Source organism: Corvus cornix, chromosome 3, assembly GCF_000738735.6.
Source record: "Corvus cornix cornix isolate S_Up_H32 chromosome 3, ASM73873v5, whole genome shotgun sequence".
NCBI classification, from domain to species: Eukaryota; Metazoa; Chordata; class Aves; order Passeriformes; family Corvidae; genus Corvus; species Corvus cornix.
The window spans coordinates 43,058,560-43,081,238 of NC_047056.1; the positions used below are offsets into that span (position 1 = coordinate 43,058,560).

Consider the following 22,679-nt stretch of genomic DNA (forward strand, 5'->3'; position numbering starts at 1 on the left):
GACACTGGGTCACAAATACTGATTTTTAATTGGGAGGTAGGGGAACTGTGGCACGTGACTGTACTGTTTGATAAGAAGTAGCAGAAAGCGCTGTTCTTTTTAGCTGTTCTCAGCATTGAAACTAAATCTTTTTAGGGGAAAAAAAAAAAAGGTCAGATTTGAGGCCAGTTTCCAGTGCCTCAGAGCTTTGGAAAAAGCAAAGCACATGGTTGAACAGCCTTCACTAACTCCCTGTCCATATTAATTCAGGTTTCAGCCAGGGCTTTTTCCAAGTTACTGAATTAACTTCAGTAGTTAGTGTGCAGCATTGTCAAAGACAAGGTGACAGGAGATTTTGCTGCTTATTCATGGAAAATCTTGCCCTTCTTCCCTCTAGGCTCTTTGTCTTCCATTCATTTTATTCTTAGCATAGCAAAAATTGTCAGAGGGCAAGGCTGTGTCTCCCCTTCTAAAAACATAAAGTATTGCCCTTGCTTGAAAAGGAAATGTGGTGAAAGTTTACAGCCTCTCTAGCTGGTTAGTAATTGTATATTTTGTTAGGATTTTGTTTTATTCTTTATGCCCTATTCTTATGCTGCATTGTTCTGGTGCTGGTCAGTCATGCCTGCAAAGCTAGAGTGCAACACTGTGCTGAAATTCATTAGTGTCACGTTCTGTGGTTTAACCCCAGCCAGCAGCCAAGCCCCACACAGCAGCCCCTTGCTCACTCCCCCACCAGCAGGATCGGGGAGAGAACAGGAAGGGTAAAAGTGAGAAAAGTCATGGGTTGAGATAAAGGCAGTTTAATGGGGAAAGTAAAAGCCACGCACGCAAGCAAAGCAAAACAAGGAATTAGTTCAGCACTTCCCATGGGCAGGCAGGTGTTCAGCCATCCCCAGGAGAGCAGGGCCCCCTCATACACAGCAGTTATTTGGGAAGAGAGATGCCATCCTTCCAAACATGCCCCACTTCTTCCTTCTTCCCCCACTTATATATAGAGCATGACGTCATATGGTCTATATACGTGTCCCAGCTGTGTCTTCTCCCAACTTCCATGCACCCCTAACTTTCTCCCCAGCACGGCAGTAGAAAAAGCAGAAAAGGCCTTGGCTCTGTGCAAGCCCTGCTCAGCAATAACAAAAGCATCTCTGTATTATCAATCCTGTGTTCAGCACAAATCCAAAACACAGCCCCATACTCACCACTGGGAAGAAAATTACCTCAGCTAAAACTAGCACACACAGTAGTCCTCCGCTGCAAACCCTTGCCTTGTCAAGAGTAAGTAATTCTATATCACTTTGCTGCTTTGGTGTGCTGAGATTTCCCTGTTTTGCAGCTGAAGTAACATTTTTCTTATCTTTTTCCCTAATCTCTTGTGCTCTTCTTGCTTGAATTATGTGAATTTGATTAAGAGTTTAAAATTCATATTAATAATTTTGCTTGTTTGTTAATTGGTGATACTTTTCAGTGTGGAGAGGATCCATTTTATGAATTGAATGTCTACCATGACTGACATCAGTCATACATCCTTCCTCTTTCCCAGGAGTAGGTTCTTGGCTTTTGGACCTGGAAGCCTATACAATTTCTCTTGAAGATATTGGTCCTAACGTATGCTTGCATTAATGAAGGGAAGATTGATACAATGAGCTTTGGTGGTTTGCTTTTAATAGTTTCCCATTTCCTATGCAAAAATGCTTTGGCTATGACAGAATATTTTTTATAACAGCTCCACTATGCTTCACAAAGAGTGTTCAGCCACTGACCTCATTCTAGAATTTTCAGAGGGAATTTGAAAATAAGATCCAAGATCAACAATATAAGGATGTATTTGCAGTGTGCTGTAGCTGCTGAGGAGTTAAATTTGGACACTGTCAACCTAAAGGACAGTGGTTTCATCATTCCCTTCAAATAACAAGGAAAACATGCAGCAGGGTGTAGTAGTGTTAGGTGGGAGGCAGTCTGAAAACTAGGGACTGAGTTTGAGAAATTGATTAAAGAATATCCCTTTACACAGAGGACTGTTTCCAATAATTTTATGTAACTTTTCCCAGTCTTACTGAGAAAAATAACTGTAAACTCTTCAAAGTGCTTCTCTTTGCCCTTCAGCATCACCTGTGCCTTGCCCAGCTCTGCCCTGCTGTTGACTTCTCTGTGAGCTGATTTCATGCAAACCTCAACCCGTTTTAGCTGTGAAGATATGACTCTGTGAGGGAAGGGAGGGATAGCAAAGCTCTTTGTCACCTCTGGGTCCATGGTATTTAGCTTTTGCTCTCCTACCAGATGCTCTTGGTGGCTGCATGTAAGTGAATACATGTAGTGAAAAAGAGCTTCTCCCTTCTGAACTTGGCAAGAAAAGTGTTCAGAGGTGGATGTGTATTTTCTTACTGCTACTCTTTTCCAATGCATCCCTGAAGACAAGATTTGAAACCAGTTTGTGCAATTACAGAGGCTTAGTCATCTCTCTTGAGTGGGATTGCCATCAACAGTAGTAATGGCTGTAGAGCAGTCAAGGAAGATGAGGATGGATGCCTGACGCCATTCTGCCTGCTCTCCACCAGTGCTGCTAAATCCTCCTGTTCTGTCTTTGGGTGATAATTCGCACAAAGCCCTGGCTGGCCAATTAGATAGGAACTTGATCGTGATTAAACAAGTAGAAAATAAAGTATTGCCATCTGCATAGCATAAGTGTGAAGATGTAGGGTAGCTCTATTTTGCATACAACTGGGACAGTCTTTCCTGCTAGCATTTGGAAACTTTCATTAATTAATGTACTTACTCCTGGAAGTGTACTGTGCTAGTCTGGGGAGACACGTGTGGCCCAGCAGCTTCAAGTGTGCTGTCAGCAGCAGTGCAGGGTTTTTGTAGGTAGCAGGGTCCAGCCAGGGAGGACCTGTAGACCTTGCCCTTTCTCTTGCTCTTTTTGATCCAGAACAGGATTTGGCTCCTGAACTTACATGACTCTGCAACTACAGCAGGTCATATGGTGCCCTTGGATGTTTCAGAGGAACTCCGTAAGCACGTGGCTATTGACATCGGTGTTTGGCCAATGCTCTCGTTTTTCCAGGTGTGTCCTGGTTACAAAAGTTGAATTTCAAGGTACATTCCTACATGATAACAATGTATCACCTCTCCCAATTGTACCTCTTCTAAAAGGTTATTTCTTTGCCCTGTTTTTTAATCATTATGTATGCTTAATTCCTGTTTGGTCAGTGGCGCACAAGATGATTCACATTCCCAAATTCCCTTGATGCTGAAAGTCTAAATCTCTCATCCTTTCAGACAGAGAAGTATATTTTAAACTGTTTGATATCAGGGAAGAGAGGTGAATAAAAATGATAGGAGAATTGTGAATTCCTTCTATGTGCTTCCTAGCACTGTGGTCAGAGAATGTAATAAGCAATAAGAGATCAGGCTCATTATTCTAATTGCTTTGCAATAAGAACACATTCTTCTCTTGGTATAAATAGCCATTGCTGCTCTTGCAGCAGTGTGGATTTGTGGCAGCTGAGAATGTGGCCTCAATGCAAATGCTGTGCTTTCTTCCTGTGGCATACTTTTAGAAACAAGTGTATTCTCTTGGATTAGAACTGGTGGTGACTTTGAAAGCCACTAAATGACTTCCATTTCTGTGGAGGTCACTAGAGTTGGATGCTTTGTGGAGTTCAAGCTCAAGAAAGTATTGAAGCTTGTGTAGCAGCTCAGCTGAACAGGGCTTAGAGGAATACATAGATACTGAGATACGTGTTTTCCAAAATCAGGGCCTAATTCGTGCCTCTCCTTTAAATCTAATTTGGGATCAAATATTAAATAGTGCAGAAAAAATATTTTATTCCAGCAATTCCTATCCAACCAAAATTAATGACATTGTGGGGCTTTGCCGTTATTGCAGGAGCCAAAGGCAAGCAGGATACAGACTGAATTATCAGAGTTAGTACCAAGCTTGAAGGTGTTTTATCAGATTATGAATAAGGTGAATGATAAACTAGGTTTGAGAAGCTGGCTTTGTGTGAACTGCTTAATAAGAAGAATTCCCTGGTAGCTTTCTCCTCATCTATCAAGGTTAAGTTTTTTAGTCTTAGAATAGATTATTTGTAATAGATGTTTCAGTGGAGGTAAGGGCAGAGGACCATTCCTTTTTTCAAAGAGAAATAAATAGCCCTGAAAGCAGGTAGTAAATTTTTACATTATAGATTAGGTAATACAGTAAAAATAAACTCTAAAGTAAATATAGGGACAGAATTGAATTATAAATGCTCTCAACAAGATGCCTTCCTTCTTCCCTTGTAAATTACTGAATTTCCTGCACCTGGCATGTTGGTCCTGTTCCTGCATCCACCCTGTGTTAAGAATTGAAGCGAAAACCATCAGCTGCAGCAGTCTGTAATTTTGTGTTTCCAGTGGAGATAATTTAAGTATAATGCAATCACATTGAATATTGGTAAAAAGATGACAGCCCATGATTAAAGTTCTGCGCCAGGTAAAATAAATGGCTGGAGAATTGAAGAGAAAACAACGAAAGTATTGTTTGATATTGTGTGGTATGTTGTTTTTTAATAACACTAGTCAAATGTTTATTGTTGGTTTTAAGCACTAGAAATATTGTTTTTAACAGGCCTTTCAGGAAACAAAAAACAGACATAAAATATGTACATTCCACATAAAATTCGAGGTGATAGCTCTGTCCTTAAGTTGCCATATCAGGGTGGGGTTTTTTTAGAAAAGATGTCAATTCTTAGCAGATTGGTTTTAGATTTCAGTGCTAAACTTCAGTATCCTGGATGCAGTAGGTAATGTTTCACTGAGTGGAAAAAATTGTGGATAATGAGTATAATTGATAAGGTTAATTTTTAAAAATACATTGGCAGAAAACATTGGCAGATATATATTTATTCTGTTTTTTTTGTTTACTGAGATTACTGTGAGGGGCCATGTATTTTTATATGAATTTACATATTTGTTGTTATTAGTGTATCTCTATGAAAAATTCTGCACAGAAAGGAATTTTTTAAAGAAATATGAAGGCGGTTCAAGTTAATAGCTTTTGTGAGATGTGAGAAAATTCCTTAGAAATCTTAGAACCCATCATAATAGAATGTTTATGCTTTTTCCTTAATTACACAATTTATAGAATTGGTGGTGTAGCCTCATTATGCATATATACAAAATGTCTTCATCTAAAGACACTACCTGGAGCTACCACAAGTAATAGAATGGCAGGGTTACCTTCTGGGTAACAGAACAGAGAGGGGGAGAAAACAGAGGCAGTGAAGAACAGGCTGAAGTTTTTAACTGAAAGAGTTGTCCCTGCTCCCAGACTCGCAGAAATACACTTTTCCTGGAGTGAAAGTTCAGATATGGGCAAGCAAAGATGTGAAAGAAGCAAGGACCATGCAACAGGCAGCAGCTGTCCGAGGAAGACAGTGCAGTGTTTAAGTGGTCGCCTTCCAGCATGGCATTGTTCCTTTCAACATAGTGTTACACTTCAGTTCCATTCTCTAAGTGGTTTTTATGCTGGGCATAGGGTGTCTACAGTGTTAAATATCTCAGACGAGCAGGTGTCTGAATGTATTTGGGGTTCTCCACTAGGACTGGTCTGAAATTTGGCAGATGTGAGCAAGGAGGGAATTGAACTGTTGCTCTTCTTTTTGCTCACCAAGCCAAGAAGTACTGAAAGTTTGGAACATGTTTAGAAATTGATGCTGCTTGAAGTGAATATGGTACATGTTCACTTCAGCTCCTAATCCCAACACAACTTAAAAGACTGTGGTGGGTGTTCCATAGCAGTATTGTGGAGGTTAGATCACTCAACAAGGACACAGGATATCTGGCTCCAGGTGCTCTGCCTCCAGATTTACTCTGTCCTGAGATGTGGATGCCATAGCCACCACACTGAGGGCTGGTTTGGAGGCTCTGCTCTCCTTTTACCTCAAATCTGCCCCTTTCTGCACATTTGCTTCTGCTCCTGGGATGCTGTAGAAAGCAGAGCCACTGCCATCACCCATTCTTCCAGCTGCGTCAAAGTGGTGTCTTCACCTCTGTGCTGCACTGTCATATCCTGTCTGGGTGCACTGGATGTCTTTTGAATCTGCCTGATGTGCAGAGAACTTGACTGTGGCTATGAAGTGTAGATACTAGAAAAGTCAGCCCAGAGCAAATTTTTCAGGTGTTGAAGATACAAAAGTCCAGAAATTAGATGGGGGTTGTGAGGATTTCTTTCTTGGGCTTCTGTGGTTCTGGTCCAGAATATTCTCTAGTGGGTGAAACATCACATTTAAAGAGGGAGAGCTACTTGTTGTTTTGTAGTTAGTATTGTATGTTTTATAGAGGAGAAGGCAAGGTTGGAGAAGCAAGCTGCTGTTGCTTGTGCCAGGGGAAAAAAAGGACTGCAAGCTTCAGACTTTGCCTGGGAGGTTTAGCTATTCTCCAGGGTAGAGTAGGTTGTTAATCTGACGAGGGAATATGTGGAGTCTCTTTCTGGGAGTGAGTCTTGTTTTCACATGGAGAAATGTGATAATAGTGCTGAGCAGCAAACAAGGGTTATCAGTGAGCTTTGAAATAAGGGAGTAGGAAGAGTGTCTCCCGCACTGGGAGACAGCCATGCGATTGGAATCATACGAAGTCAATTCATTAGATTTTTGGCTCCTGTGGAGAATGGAGAGGAGGGACACAATGCAAGGAATTGAATTCTGAAATTGAGATTACATTGAAGGTGTTTATAGGATTAGGGAGACTTGCAAGAAGGGGGTAAAAAAAAAAAAGGTTTTGATTTCAGATATTTAGGGAAGGTGACTTTCTAGTGTGCAGGTGCCTCAAGGGGAAACAAAAGTTTTACTGTTTGGGCAGAGTCCACATTTTCTTTGTACTTTCTCCCTTATCAGTCTGTCATTGCACACCAGTCAGGTGGGGAAAACTGGATTATGTGCCTCCTTCCCCCAGGAGCCTCATGTGAGTCACTGATTGGCACATTGTAGTCCTTGGTATGTTCCACAGGTTGGCTGTCGGCATCTTAAAATATAACAGCCCTTATATATATAATTATATGACCTTTGTATAAATATAAAGGTTAAAGAACAAGAACTGATCAGGCTGGAAACTTCTATTTTTTTTAAATGAAGAAGAGAAGTAAAGCATATTTCTGAAGTAGTAAATACTTGTTAAATATAAGAAGAGTTAATTAATGCATTACTGCGAATTAATATGATGAATCAAATAAAAAGGGGAGGCTCTACTGAGAGCGAAGCAATACCGTTGCCTTTTTTCCTCTAAGTATCATTAGAGGATACTTTCTTTTGCTTGTCTCCTTTGTTCACTGCACAGCTATTGCCTTAAGAAAAGGAAACAAAGACATTGCTAAATGTTGAGTGAGAGGAGCTCATTCCTTCCCTGTGGTGCAAAATATAAATAGAAGCAAGTGACCAAAATATAGAGAAACTTTCCCTAGTTTGTACAATAGTTCAATAAAGAATGGGGATATTGAACAAAGTCTTTTGATTCCCATTGGCATTTTATGCAAGCCTCAAAAGTTTCCAATCATTTAAATTGTCAAAATGAAAATCCCTGTTGTTTCTGCCAGACTATTTTTATTGCATTTTGTTTGCTGTTTTTGTCAGAGAAAACTGCTTTTAGGGTCAGTGAATGCAGAGTTAAAATATGTGCCAGGTGTTGGGAGAAGATAAGTACATGGTTTCCTGAATCTGCACCTTAATGTGGTTCACCTATTAAAAGGAAGTAATCTGGAATATCTCTTCTTAATGATGGTTGATCTCCCCTCCTAAGTTACCTTTTGATTATGCAGTTTCTAAATAGTTGTCTTACTATGTAACCCTTTAGCTTCAGTCTCACTCTCTTGGCTTTCAATCCGAGGGTTCTTACAGGGATTTCCCTTGAAATAAGCAACCTCATCAACACACAGTGTTGACCTCAGGGTGTTATAAACCACTCGTAACAATTCACTCACCAAGGGGCATTCCTGAAAACTATAGATGATGAGAATTACAAGTAGTGACATCTTCCTGTGTTGATTCCAATATGCTTTTGAGGAGGTTTTGCAGAACTTTGTTTTGGTTTGGGGTTTTTTTTTAAAATAGAGTTTAATATAAAATCTTATTTCTATTTTTACACAGGCATGTTTTCATTTAGACCACAATGTTCAGGAACTGAATGTGCCTTTTGTATGTATGCAGCGCCCTCAATAAAGAAAAGTCATGTTCTCATAGTTCCAGTTAGCACTATAAATAGCTTTAGAATAATGTTGTGCTGAGAGCCATAGAGAGCCCCTGTTAATACCTCCCAGAATCTCATCAAAAGGCAGAGGAGCAATGTTCTTCGGAGCTCAAGAGAGAGAACCCTTGCTGGATATGTCTCTTGACATGAATTTCACCCAACATCACAAGTAGAGGGAAGATATCCTTTTTTACTTCTTTTACCCTTTTACCCTGGTTGTGTTTCCAGTAAAACTACTTGAGATTTAGTAAAGGCAACTGCAATTACAGTGTCAATTGCCACTTTATGAAGAGAACTCAAGGATAAGCCTCTCTGTTCTACATCCATTTCCTCCTGCCCATAAACAGCTCTGTTTCTCTGACAGCTCCTTCATCATCATCAGCTTGACCTAATTCAGAATTCTGTCTGCTGTGTCCTTTTGTGTTGCTGTGGATGTCTCAGCCATTCTTCAAGTCAGCTTAGGCCTGCTCTTGTAGATTCTTTTCTGCACAGTATCCTTGAGGTAAAACCTGTCCCAGCTATCCATGCAGCTAAAAAATTACTCACGTAGAGTCTTGCATCTCACTTACTTCACCATCAGTTTCCCTGGCCATGACTTGACAAAAGTAGTCTTGTCCTACTCTCATTCATTCAAAATGAACATTTCTGTCTTTTTTTCCATTTCACTTTGTTTTTCTCCATTGACTCCCTCTGTTCTGTCTCATTAAGACTAAATACTAGCTTCCAGTGTCAGGGCTGTTCACAATCTTACACTCCCTACTCAGTTTTTTTGGTTTTTTTTTAATATGAAAAGACTGACTTTCCTCTGTAGATGTTAAACCACATTGGTGTCAATCACTTGCCCACTGTATTCTTATACTAGCATCTCTTGTGTTCTTACATGATTCCTTTGGGAAGGGATGGAGATCTTGGATATGTAATGACATGTTTCATTGACCTCCCACAAATCCTTAAAATACTCATTCACTGTGAAGCCTCAGTGTTCTTGACACCACTTAGATTAATCAGTTACTTGTGTAACTAATTAAACTGTTGTACTGTAACTAACGTGCTGTGTCCAGTCCACTGTGTTTCTTTGAACATCCTCATCTGTATCCTAGCTCTTGCTGATTGGAACTTAAAAGTTGCCTTGGGAAAAAGGCCGTTATTGTAATGTGTTTGGTGTTTGTACAAAGCCTGGCACTGACTCTTGGCAGTTCAGAATCAGTAGGTGATTAAGGCATGCTTTGTGTCTATGTAAATGGTTGATGGATTGTGATTTGTTGTGGATTGCAGCAGATTGTTCCAGACACCTTCATTGAACTTGCCACATATGCCACTTTGATACTTATATACAGGCGTATAACACCTAGAGGTGTTGATACATCATGAAATATTTATAAGTATAGGAATAATGTAAAATCTCATCCAGACTTGATCCATCATTTTGAAACATTTCATACCTGAAAAATCTCACTGTGTTCAGTACAGCCACCCATGGAGGCTTCATGGAGACTGCAAATGCACTTTTAGAGCGGACTGAAAATGAATAAGCCAATCTCTGTAATTCAATTGAGTTTAATTTTAACACCTGATGTAAAAGCTAAAGTTTTTTTGTGTGCTGGGGACAACATAATTTTTAATAATCGTTTGGAATGTCTCTGTGTTAGCTATTTGCAGCTTTAAAGTAATTTTCATTCCAAAAGTATGTTTGAAAAATGCTTCAAGGCACTGAATTCCAAAATACAGACTAAAAGGTGGAGCCTTCTTATGTTGGGCTTAGATATGTTCAGAGTATCTAAGTGTATGTGCATTCACTGGTTTTAGTTGGAAAGTTCAGCATAACATCTTAGCATCTTAGCTCAAGATGTATCAGTTTTACAAAGATACCACGATAAGACCATGATGGCCTTCAAACAAAAGCCATCTGTTAGCAGTAGGTTCAGTAATTGCTGATTACTAAAACGTGTTTAAAACTTAGACACAGACAAAACCACATTGACCAGTGTGCTGAGTCATGGCCAAATAACAGCTGCCCAGGCACCATTATGCTGTACTATTATACATGCTGTTCATCTTCCCACTGTGAAATACTGCATACATCACCTTCTCTGCCCTAATTTTGTCAATAAAGCTCTTCATTAAATTAAGTAGCCAAAACAAGTTATCCATTGCAAATTCTGATTTAGGTCTCTCGAGTGTTTTTTAGCCTTTAATAATAAGCTGTCTATAGATGCAAAAAAACATTTTCAAAAAGCAAGTAAATGAGCTTATGTATGTCTGCAGGAAAATGTTTTGACTGTGTAACTATGATAATGTGATTGACAAGTAGAGAAACAGTGGGGGTTATTTTATTTTTCTGGCTTGGTAAGTGAAATGCTACCTGGATGGAACACAGACATGTAATCCAGTGAAGCATTCTTCCCTTTCTAATTAGTGATACTTTGAACTCCTTGGGGGAGACCAATTTGTGGACCCCATGCTGCATTATGCTTTCAATAAACATATATACTGACTCTTAAGCACAGATCAAATAGCTCAGCTTCTGAAGCCTGATTTTGCTCTCAGTCTCAATATATTGCTGAGTGATTTTTACGGCTTGGCATTTTGTAGAATTTGTGGAGTTAAAAACATACTTGTGTTAGATTAATGATCTCATTGTGAGAAGTGCAGCTCCTTTATCCTTTGTCTGGGATAAAAGATAAGCTGGTATTTAATTTAGTCAGAAAAGTTAAAATCAAATGGTTATTTTTCTTCTTTTAAGTCACTTATAATTTCTCACAATTATATAGTAAATGATATAATTTGAAAAAGAACAGTGAAAAAAAAATTGCCGTTATTAACATTGAAATCTGTCTGGAAGTGTGTATTGCCATGGGAAGAGCTGCTTCTGAGTCCCATCCCAGGCTCTGCTATACTGTAGCAGGCAATCTACTCATTTGGTTCCTTAGAGACAACCTGTTTTAAGTGGAGATGTGACCACATCACTTACAAACAGTGTGATGTTAGTGTTCAGTTCCGAAAAGCTATCTACACTTAGAATTCCCATTTATTTCAGGTGGAAATAACTCTTGGATGGATCTCAGGAGTGTTATTTGTAATGTACATGTTTGAGAGATGATTAATGGATGAAGAGTTTATAGAAGTTTGGTATTTTGAATTTACTAACACTTTTGGTTTTGTTTTGGTGGTATAACAAAGTAGAAGGAAACCAAAGCATGTTAGTAAGAGGTAAGGACAACACTCAAAAGTATAAGACTGAAGAAAAGGGAGACTATTTTGGTTTAATCTAATCTGATTCACCAGTGCTGAAGCAAGCACATTTTAGTCTAATAAGAAATTTAGTATACCTATTTTCCAAAAATTAGAGCTGATGTAATACAGTAAATTGTGTGGTTTTTCACATATAATCTTCTACAGTGAATTCAGCCAAGGCATGTGGCTGCAGGATGACAGGCCTGTGTGTCTGACAGTGTGAAGGAAGCTCTGATTATAATGGCAAGACCCCTGAACCTGTGTCTGAACAGAAGAAGCGTCATGTTTGCCGTACAGTTGGAAGCAACATCTTAACCCAAGGAGGTTTTTCTGTTGTCGACTTCGTAATAGGGCAATGATTTTATTGCTTTTCAGTTTGATATAGTAATGTTATCTCTGTGGGAGTATTTGAGGTACTTAAGTTTTTTGGATGTTTTTATTTTTCTGTCTATAATAAGCATTTACCCCAACTGTTACTTGAAATAGCAACTATTCTCCCTGAACTGCAGTTTTATTTTCTTTTGGCTTTTATTTCAGCTGCGGGAGCCAGCTGCTCCAAAGAGTGTGGGAAGCTGACTTGGAGGCCTGTCAGCTGTTGATCCAAGGGTTTCAGCTGAAAGAAACCAGTTGCTGTGTTTTTGAGAAAGAAGAGAACCAAATGGATGAGATGGAGATGACTGCTGATGCCCCACCTGATTCTGAAAAAAGAAAAGAAGGTCACTTACGAAAGGGCACAGAGCGTGGTGCTGTTTCCTGCTGCAAACACAGGGAGCTGAAAGAGGTATCTGAAGTAGTCTGCAGCTGCATTTCAAGGGATACTGCTGGTTTTCCTTTTGAGAGGAGGAGTTGAATCTTGGTGACAAGTCAGCAGGGCAGGTTAAATATGAACTTAACATCTGGCTTCCAATCTGGAATGAAATAGCTTATTAGCTTCTCAGAAGCCCTTCAACCCTTTTTCCTTTTACCATCAGTCTTCTTAAAATGCAGAAATTATGCAGGCAATAAATACAGAATGTACATCAGGATTTAAAGGAAAAATTACTAAGTATTTAACCAAAATTATCAGTTGTTCCTCATCTCACTGACAAGTTTCATTCTGAGTTGGTTCTGCTGACTTGTTAGCCTGGATCATTGTTAGCTGACATGAGGAGAGAGTTAGGTTTCCTCCCTTAGTGAAATCGTCAAAGACTTCTGAGCTAATAGATGCTAATAGGCTTGCAGCATCCAATAGATATTAAAAGGAGGAAAAAATCATGAAGCTTAGAAGGTTTGACAAATTTCTTTTTAAGTTTTCATGTTCTGATCTGGAATGCTTGAAAAATCAACCACTATCTAATAGTCTTTTAACTGTACTGCCTAGGTAAACAAGCTGTTAAAAAAGCTTCATCACCCAACAGCACCACTGTGACAAAAAGACCCTCCAACAGCAGTTGTTGGTTTTATTACTATGGAATTAATTTGAAAAAAATTTAAATTATGCTTAATTGCATCTGATGTTAAGAGCCACTGAACTGTGGATTGCTCTGAAATCTGATGCATAATTTTGCATTTGCACTGGCTGAGACTTAGTGGAAAGCAGACCCTTATCTTACTGTACAATCTCCTCTTGTTAGTAAAATTCCAGTTTTATATTGGGCTTCAGTAGTTCTTGCAGTTTTTTCCCAGGGCAAATGCTTTACAGACTGACTTCACATAGAGAACATTTTTATTAAAAATGGTCAGCTTGGCTTTGATTCCACCCCCGTCGCTCCCTTTTCATATGTTTTATGAGTCTGCTGAACTAATATGAGGAGTTCTGTTGGTTATGGAAATCTGTGCTCCTCTTTCAAAAGTGCTTAGAGGCTCTGGAGTGTTTGGAATTTTGTGACTGTTTCTGTAGCACTCCTGATATTTGTGCTGTAATTATCACCTCTTTCACCCCTGCAAGTCCAGATTGTTTCCCTGAAATCAACCTTGCTATCCAAGAATGACAACTGGGCAGCTAAAGTGAGGTGACTTCTGGTTCTGGAGAGATATGCAGGACTTGAGGGATGGTTCCCCATATCTCAAATGGAACAGGAAAGTGTATTTGCAGTGCTTCCAATTCAGCTCCTCCTTTGAGCTTGCTTTTTGATAATCTCCTCTCTGTCTCTATCAGCCATAGAGGGAACTTAAGACTATGCACTTCACCCACTGCTCACTTCACCTAGGTGCTTTAACTTTGTGGTGTAAATGCCTTTGCCTGGGATCTGACTAATCCTGGTATCCTGAATAAACTCCATTTTGAGAATGCACTAAAATCCATTCAGAAGCTGATGTATAAACATGAAAATGTCCATCAGGGAAGGACCTGTGGAGGTACTCTATTAAATTTTCTGTTGTTGTTTTCTTTCTCTGCCTCTGTCTTTTGGTTCTTTTACTCAGAGTTTGGATTGAAACACAGGAGATGCAGAGTTGTTCTTTGGACTCAGGTGTTTATTATTTCTTATTTATGGTACAGCTGCACAGAATGTGCCTCTAAATTAACAAGGTGGAAATGGCCCCTGAATTCTACCTTCCAAGGTCTTTTAAAGCCCAAACTACCCAATTATGGAATGCCAACTAATTTTTTTTTACTTATAATCCAATAACTAACCATTCATGTTCTGCACTGTGGGTTTTTTGAACCAATACCAGATCACCCAGGCTTGTGAAGAAAGAAGAGCTAACCTACACCCAAAATCCTCCATCTTGTTACATGTATATTACTATATCCCAGAAACCTAAATTTTCTACATCTCTACATATTCCACCCAGTGTTATAACAAACTTCTTTTTTAATTACACAGCAACAATCTCAGTGCTATCACATAAAAAGGGAAGCCTTTCCCAAGGCCTCAGGTCAAATGCAGTGTGGTTTTGAGGATCACTGCCTGTCAGCACTGAAAGACTGAAATTCTCTGAACCCAAGGTTCCAACAGTACTCCTCCATCTATTCCTAAAGCACTCCTAGCACTGATACACTTGAAAGAAAAAAAGGAAGCAGTTTTGCCAGTATGAGACTGTTCATGTATTGTCCAGTTTTTTGAGGGAGTTGAGCAACACAGCTGTGTTTCATCATGGCTTACTCAAACAGCTTTCCTCTGCTTCAGTGCTGCCTGCAGCCTTCACCGTTGAGGCAAAGTTATGTGCCACTGATGAGTGAAACCCATTGCAACAGTGAAACTGCCCTGGCATATCGACTGTATTCTGGCTCTGGAGTTAGGGTTGGTCTGCCTGCTTTTATACTTTCAAGAGATGGGATTTTTTTCTTTATTGTGGAGCATGGAAGTTTTGCCCCCCAAAAAATGGCTTAGGTTGTAAAACTGATAGGATCTCATTAGAAGTGACAGACAGTATCTAAACTTCTAGAGAAGAGCCATAACAGATTATTCCCTAACATCTCTTAGTAGTTCATCACAAGGGAGAATATAAAAACAAGCAAAAAAACCTGACACAAATCATGCTAACTTCTGGTTTTGAATGTGCCGAAGTGCAAGAAAAAATCCATCTTGATTTGTAAATGGACTTGAAAAACAAACCACTTCTGAAGCCATTTAAGTGCTCTGTTACAGGGTAGTGTATTTTTTATTTAAAAATAATTCAATATTTGTGGCCAAAAAAAAAAAAAAGTGGTGTTGTGCTTACTCTCTCAATTTAGCTGTTTATATGACTGCCATAGAAGAACTTATTCTTGTACATTAGCAGGGAACTTTTCATAGCCATTTGTCAGCAAGTGAGGATACCTAATAGAAAAGCATGTATTTGTCAAAATACGTGGTTTCATATTATTTAACAAGGCTGTGGTGCCCCTGTGAGAGGAGTAGCTTGCTGTGGTTGCCATGTTTCTGGGATGACTATCCTCTTCAACTGTGTTACAACCTCTGTTCCCCATTAGGGAATTTCTAGAGAGCACCACTGGCCACTGAAGCAGAAGGAAAGACTCATGTTCTTTGTACTTCAAGATTATTGAATTAATTACTTCAAGACAATATACAAAAGGCTGATAATAGCATATGTGCATATATGCCGTGAAAAGTACATTTCATCCCCAGGTGATGGATTTACTTTACAGTGGAATTCTATAAATGAAGTTCTCCAGTTATTTATTGTGTCATGTAGAGCTAAGACTAGTGCCAGGTGAATATTGGTTTTGTTGATGTATGCTATAGTTTTCTTGCATGTAACTGTATCTTACTCTATAGGTTTCCTTAGAAAGCAAAAAAAACAAGCAACAAGAAACATAGCAATAATAAGAAAAGCAAAATAGATGAAAGAGCCATTCTCTTAGATCCTCAGATACTGCTTTGCAGAGGGGCCATTTATCATTTTTAATTAAATATCCTCACTAAATCATAAAATATGACATATTCTGGTATAAAAATGTGTAAGGTATAAATTCTTTGAAAGTTTGTTCTTTTACTATCATGTGAGCACAGGTTTATTAACTGTCAACAGTTATTTTATAGTTTTCATAACTGTGCTTTCTAAGAGACTGCTGATTGTTTTTTCCCCCTCAGTTTTTATGTGGTAGACTGGCATCCCAAAATAATTCAGTAAATCAAGCTTCCTTTATAACACTGACTGTTAACTAGGGATGAAAATCAGATGCATTGGCAGCTGAGCTTGTTGAAACATCATTAATGATGTTTTGGTGAAAACTAAATAAAGTGGGCCCAGCAAAAATCAACCTGTGAACCACTCTGAGTTGCTTAAATTAGATGTGCTTCTCTCAGTGGCAGATAATTCATTAGACTATCAATGTTTTTTTTTTTTTAAAAACACTGGAGCAAAGTTGCAGACAATATTGCTACCCTCAGTCATGTGACAGTCAGCTTGTCTAATGTATTTGATACAGATTCTTGAATTCTCACATAAGTGTGTACGTTCCAGCTTGTAGCTGTGTTGATGAAATTAGGGTGTCCCATCATTTCAGACTTTTTGTGCTTATTTGGGCTTGATTTTCTTCTAAGTCTCTGAAGAATTAAAGGGGAGTTTCAGTTTTCATCCCACAAATGTGCCACGCTTTTAAACTGAGTGAGGTGGAAATTGCAATGATAATTACTACATGGCTAGATGCATATCTGGGTGATTTCTAAAATATGCAGTACTATTTCATTTCTCTTCAGACATTAATGCCTGCTTGTTCCACTCCTTATAATATCTTGCTTTATTTTTTTCCTTCTTGATAATGTATGTGTAAGCAAAAGCGTTTATAAAAAGCTTTTAAAAACAGCAAAACCACCAGTGATAACTAATAAACGGAGAGATTTGTGTGTGCTGGGACCTTCCTAACAGCAAGTAAACCTCATGAACATGGGTGTGTGTGCACCTGCAGGCTTGAGTTCCTGACCTGTCCTTTTTTCTTCTTCTGCTCTCTGGCATGCTGTGCAGTGCTTCCTCTTAATCACTATGAAGGAAAGAAACACCTACTAGATTTCAAGAAAATTGAGGTGATTAAAGTTACAAGGTAAAATCCAAAATTCAGTAGTTTTGCCTTCTGTAAGTTAGCATTTTTGGTAGTTGTTCCATCAGAATTGTTTGTAGATAATTTCTCACTTTTTCATCATGAAAGAGATAGAGAACAGGGATGAGAGTAAGGCCTGCTGTCTTTTCCTCTCCTCTACATACTTCAGTCTGGCCATCTGGGATTATGTTTTGGGGTCAGCTGAAGATCACTCTGGTGTTGGAAAAACGTTCTATAATTGTAAGCCTTCATGTGTTTAAGTTTTAAAAAGGTACCAAGGTCTAAGTAATACCAAATGGACCATCATGAAAAAATATTTAATGTGGTGTCTGCCATTAAAAAGAAGTTATCACAGAACATGATAAAACATTTTTCAGAATTCAGTGGTGGCAAGCATCAAGAAAACCTTTGTGAGCAGACTGTAACTCATTACTGTGCATTGGGATGGCCTGTGGTCCAGGAGGCAAACGTGTAATGTGTAAAGGACAAAGCCTTTTGAAAGCTAAATAAACTGTGCATTCATCTGAGCTTTAATTAAATGGTGTATTTGTGGAGCTTAGAAAATAATTTGGAAATTTAAAATTTAATCTTAGTTTTAAATGTCAGCATTAAGCATTAGTGAAAGTCAGCGTTTGCGTGTTTCTTGCATTGATCCAAGCTGGAAAGGATGGCAGTGGCAAGAGGCAGCTGGCTTGTACACAATGGTCAGATCCTCACTGGGCAGCCACATGTGGAGCTCTGCAGCACGGTGCCCCTCTGCTGCATCTGAGACTGGGGTGGAGTGTCCACTGGTAAAAATGCCAGCTCTTTAGGTAGGGGTTGCATCTCAGTAAGCTTAATGCTTACATGTAATTTAGCAGTAAAAATACCATCAGAAAATTAATATTACAGGCAAGACAAATTTAAACCTCTTTTCAGATTGATTGCTGAAAATAGTATCCAATAACAATTGTGATTTTATGGCAAATTAATGATTTTGGACTTTTATGGTGTGTGTGTGTGTGCATACCAAAGCAATATCCCTATCTCAGTTTATTGTCAATAACACTCTTACGTGTGATAAGTATTAATGATTTCCCAATGACATCAAACATCGGGAACATCAAATTTCTTTGCTCCTCAGCCAGTCAATGAAACATTCACTAATTTCTTATAGACTTCACAAATGAAGGAAGTTTTGAAGGAGGAACTGACTATAGTTAGTATTTGTTACCAATAGGAAACATTGATGGGGTCTCTCATTTCTCCTGCCCAAAACAATTTACAGGGTTCGTACCAAAAAAAAAAGTCTGTAGACTCTTGAATGGTGTACAGATCTGCAAGAGCTTGATAGAAAAGTTTGTTTCAATCTATAGTTAGTCCTTCAGTTTTAGAGGCAGTATTCCTTGTGGGTTTTAAGTGGGAAGCCAAAGCAGGCTTTAATAAAATGTATTCAAATATAGTTTTAAATATTGGGTGGCTGCCACTGCTCCATTACAGATGCAATTTAAATCTTTCATGCATGTGAAGAAAATTGATGCAATTGTTCAGCTTACATAACTTTTTATTGTGCTATATGGTTTTTATAAGTTCCATTAAAATCATACTGTTTATATAGCATGTATCTACTATATACTTAATAATTTATCTCTAACAGGTTATGGAAGACATTTCATTTGGAGCAGAGGGTCATTTATCTGAGGTAAGTGTTTCCTAGGCAGTATAAAGTGGTGATATTGTACAGACTATTCTTTGTCTCAATTAGAACAAATGACTCTTGTTTTTATAGTGTTACCTTTGCTTAAAAATTGCTAGAATGTGTGAGCACTTGGGAAAGCAACACAATTACAACTAGAGTGGGCTCATTCCTTTTTTCCTTTTTTTCCCATTGAAAATAATGGCATAATTGCTGAGTATTTCAGGGAGTTTATAGTTAAATCCTGTGCTAATTTTTTTAACACATACCAACTACAGGATGAACACACTGGGGTGAAGGAGTAATATTTAGCCAGGCCCACAGTAGCACTGTCATGATGCTTAAGAGTGGAACAAAATCTTTATGCTTAGGTTGTTTTCTTGTGTGCCACTAAAAATACCTTTGAATTTATTTTTGAAGTATAAAAGCAGACAACATACTGCAGCAGAATACCCAGTAACAGGAATTTCGTCTGAATGAAAATACTGGATGTTTGTAATTTTACACCATTTTCATAAATAAAAATGTGCCAGAACCTAGTTCATGCATTTAAGAAAGCTAGGATAATTGAGTAACATGAGATGCGTGGCCTGTGAGAAAAATCCACTCACAAAAAAATACAAAACTCTGTCTACCTACACACTAAGAGTTAAGGTAATACATGTGTAAGGAGAGTTACCCTGGTTCTAAGAGTACTGGTTCAGTCTGGTCCATTTTTATATCGGTATGCCTTGGGTTGCAACTTACATATTAAGGAAATTTAGTATCCAAGCATTGTGTCCAGCCAGCAAATAAATTACATGGACAAGTAACCCCCAGTTCACCTTCCCTAACAGCATCCATGCCTCCTGTCAAGTACAAGTGACAAGTGTTCCGAGCCAAACAACTATTAAATAAATAAATATTAAGGTTTAGGATAACTATTCAGATGAGGCATTTCTTTAGATTCCCACCAGTGAATCCAAAGACTGTGGAGCAGCTGGAATGCTCCAGGAAAGATAATCTAGCTGCAACACCAAGCTCAGATTGTGCTCAAGGAGACTGTGAAATGAGGTCACACCTAGGATAGACTGCTTAGCTTTGTGTGAGTTCAGCATAAATAAAAACAGGAAGCCTTGAGAATGAAGGTGTACTTTGCAGGAAATGCAAATGGCCTTTCTGATCAGTGAACTTTGCTGTGAATTATAGTTAAACTGTGCAGCTGCTTGTGTCCGTAGATGACATGAAATAGGAGCAGGTAATCCCATGGGATAAAGGGCAGCAAAAAGCCCTACTGCCATCAGGGCAAAATACTGAGGGCACCAGAGTTCACAATATACAGGGCTGCCACTATAGAAGTGTGCACAAAAAGCTTAATATCTTACAGTCCTCAGAAGCAGAGAGACTTTTGAATTTTTAAGGGGGGGCGGGGGACAAAAGTGCATAAAGAGAATATAAAGCAACGATAGAAATAAAAGAAATGGAAATACGCGAGAAAGCCAGGCTCTACCACACTGCCACGGCTGGATTGATGGTGACTTGTAGAGAGCTCTCCTTGAAGTGACGTGAAAGTGTCAGCAGCCTGTACAATGTCAGGTTTTGCCTAAATGTACCTTTGATGCTCTGGTCCCCTAAATTCACGCTGGTCAGTCTCCCTGCTGCCTGCAGGAGAGCACCCAGTTAGTCATTCCAGATTGTTACATCTTAGTGACTTGGGAGCAGAGATGGGAATGAACAATGCTAGGAACCACCTATAAATGCAACCCAGCTATGCTGACTCCTTGCACAGCAGGGTGTGGACATGGGAAAACAGTTTGGTACTTCGGTTTCTTTTTCCAAGTCCTGACCCACTGTGCATTTTTATTGGTAAGTTAGTAAATAGCCTCATCCTCCCACAGCAGGAGCTGGAATTGTCCCAGTGTAATTAAATGAGCCAGTGCAGTAGTGTGCTCTCATTTTAGGAAGTCTGCAATTAGGGAAGGTCTTCAATCTACTATGGATGAGAATAGGAAGACTGCTGTCAGGCCACAGCAGGGTGCTGGAAGGCAGTGAAAAGCTCTATTCCTGCATAGATGCTTTTCCAGGGACACTCCTCTGTAGCTGTAATGGAAGATACATGAAGGGAAGAATTGCCAACATTGGACTGTAATTCTGATGAGTCATTTAACACTCGCATGTGGAGAAGGGAAGGGGATCAGTGCTAGCAAAGGGAGTGTGGGAAAAGCTGTGATGGTGGGAAAGAGGTAGGTCACAGCTGGCTGGAAGGCTTTATGCCTAAATTGTTGCATATGAGAAAGTGGGGGAGTGTGTTGTAGTGTTTAAGTTTCCTAAATATATATAACCACGCTGATGGAACAAGCAATCAGTCTGTAAGTGGAAGGTGATAAGAGCAAAAGTAATTGGGAAACAACCTTGATCCCTCTTCTGATGAAAGTTAGATAGCTACCTCCACAAAAGAAAAGCTCATCTAAACAAAACCAGGGAGACAATAGGGGGGTTTCTGTGGGACAAACTCTCTAGGAGAAGGAATGAGCAGATGTTCTTTGGTACTATCCAGATGACATCAGGTTTATAGTACAGCACCATCTTCTTTTGGTGCAGAGAAGTGCAAACACAGTCACAGACTACATACCTATGTCAGCAGTTTTTCAGTGGCTCAGAAGTTTTGAAAAGGACAGGACAAAAGTGTTTCTAAGAATGAGCTTAAAATGGTACTGCACAGCATAAGTGTGAAGCAGCAAGACCCCCGAGCACACTAAGCTGCATTAAACAAAAGACATGTGAAATGGCAAGGGAGTTCAGGGATAAGATGGATGTAAGGGAAAGGTGAAAGATACCATGTGTGTTTTCTAATAGCGAAGGTGAATGAGAAAATAAATGGGATCAGAATTTTTTTCCTCCTTACTCTCTGTGCTTTTGGTCTTTCTAAAGATTATAAGCTATGTCCAGTTATGTAATGCTCCTAGTATTCACTACAAGCTAGCAAGAGACAAATGCAGTAAAAGATCCAAAGGCAAATGAGATGTACTCAAGTCAGGCTAGACTGATGAAATTTCTTCTGAGCGCATAGGAGCCAAGAAAAACAATCTCCAAACCATTAACAAGCTCCTTTGAAAACTCCTAGAGGGAGCTGGAAGTCCCAAGGGATCAGTAAAAGGCAGATTTTGTGTTTGCCTTTAGAAAGGAGGTAGGCCAGGAGTTTATGTGCCAGTCAACATAATTTCAATTAGGATTAGAGTTCCAAATGGTCTTGATAGATTGAAAGAATAGTCTGAAATCAATAAGAAGGGATATGTTGAAAGACAGGTGCAAATTACGTTTGAGGCAGAAAAAGAGTCGGATTTACGTATACAGATGGTAAATAGCAGCTAAGTTGACAATACTGCAGAAGAAGAATCTAGGTTTATAGTGGACTACAAATATAGTGGGATTCATTACCTTCATTGTGTTGGAAGAAAGGGCAAATGCCATTTGCAGCTCATTACTGGGAATGTCAGTTGTAAGACAGAAATAATTACTGTGCTTAGCTGAGAATGCCAGAGCCTCCAGAGGACTATGGCTCTGGTCTGGACACCTCCCTCTGTAGAAGACAGGAACACAGTGAGGAAAAGAAGGAAAGGAATAGAAATAAAATGTTTAGAAATCCTAGTCTGGTTGAAAAGCAAAGTCTTCAACCACATAAAACCTGTAGTTGAAGGAGCATAAATAAATAGGAGGACTGTTAGTTATTGTTGTGTGCTATGTAAGGGTAAAATGAAATACAACCATCTTGATTTGGAGCAGGAGGAAAACCTGCTCAGTGCAAGGGTGGTTTAGCCCTGGAGCAGCCTGTACCCTGCAACCAGAACCACCAGATCTCATGTCAGCTGCAAGGAGCCATGTGTGCAGACACCAGCTGAGGACAGTCACAGCAGGCTTGGTCACACTGCAAGTGACAGAGCAGGCTCTGGTGGTCCCTGGCTGCTTCCTGGGCAGCCTTGCCATAATGGTGCTGAGTAACATGCATTGTTCTCAGTGGCCTTCCTCATCTACAACAGCTGCCTGGGACAATGCACATGGGGCAGGAAATCTGGGATGCAGAGCAGACACAAATTGTTGTTTGTTCCTCCCCTGCACCTTGGGTAC

The 22,679-nt window shown here is 39.3% G+C and overlaps 1 protein-coding gene across 1 annotated transcript in view; it reads left to right on the forward strand.

The window, feature by feature from the left end:
- The window catches only part of DISC1 (DISC1 scaffold protein), a 189,295-nt gene that overhangs the window by 152,751 nt on the left and 13,865 nt on the right, over positions 1 to 22,679 (forward strand). The window contains 2 exon segments of the mRNA XM_039569478.1: positions 11,974 to 12,217; positions 18,537 to 18,581. Coding sequence (XP_039425412.1) covers positions 11,974 to 12,217; positions 18,537 to 18,581 — 289 coding nt within the window.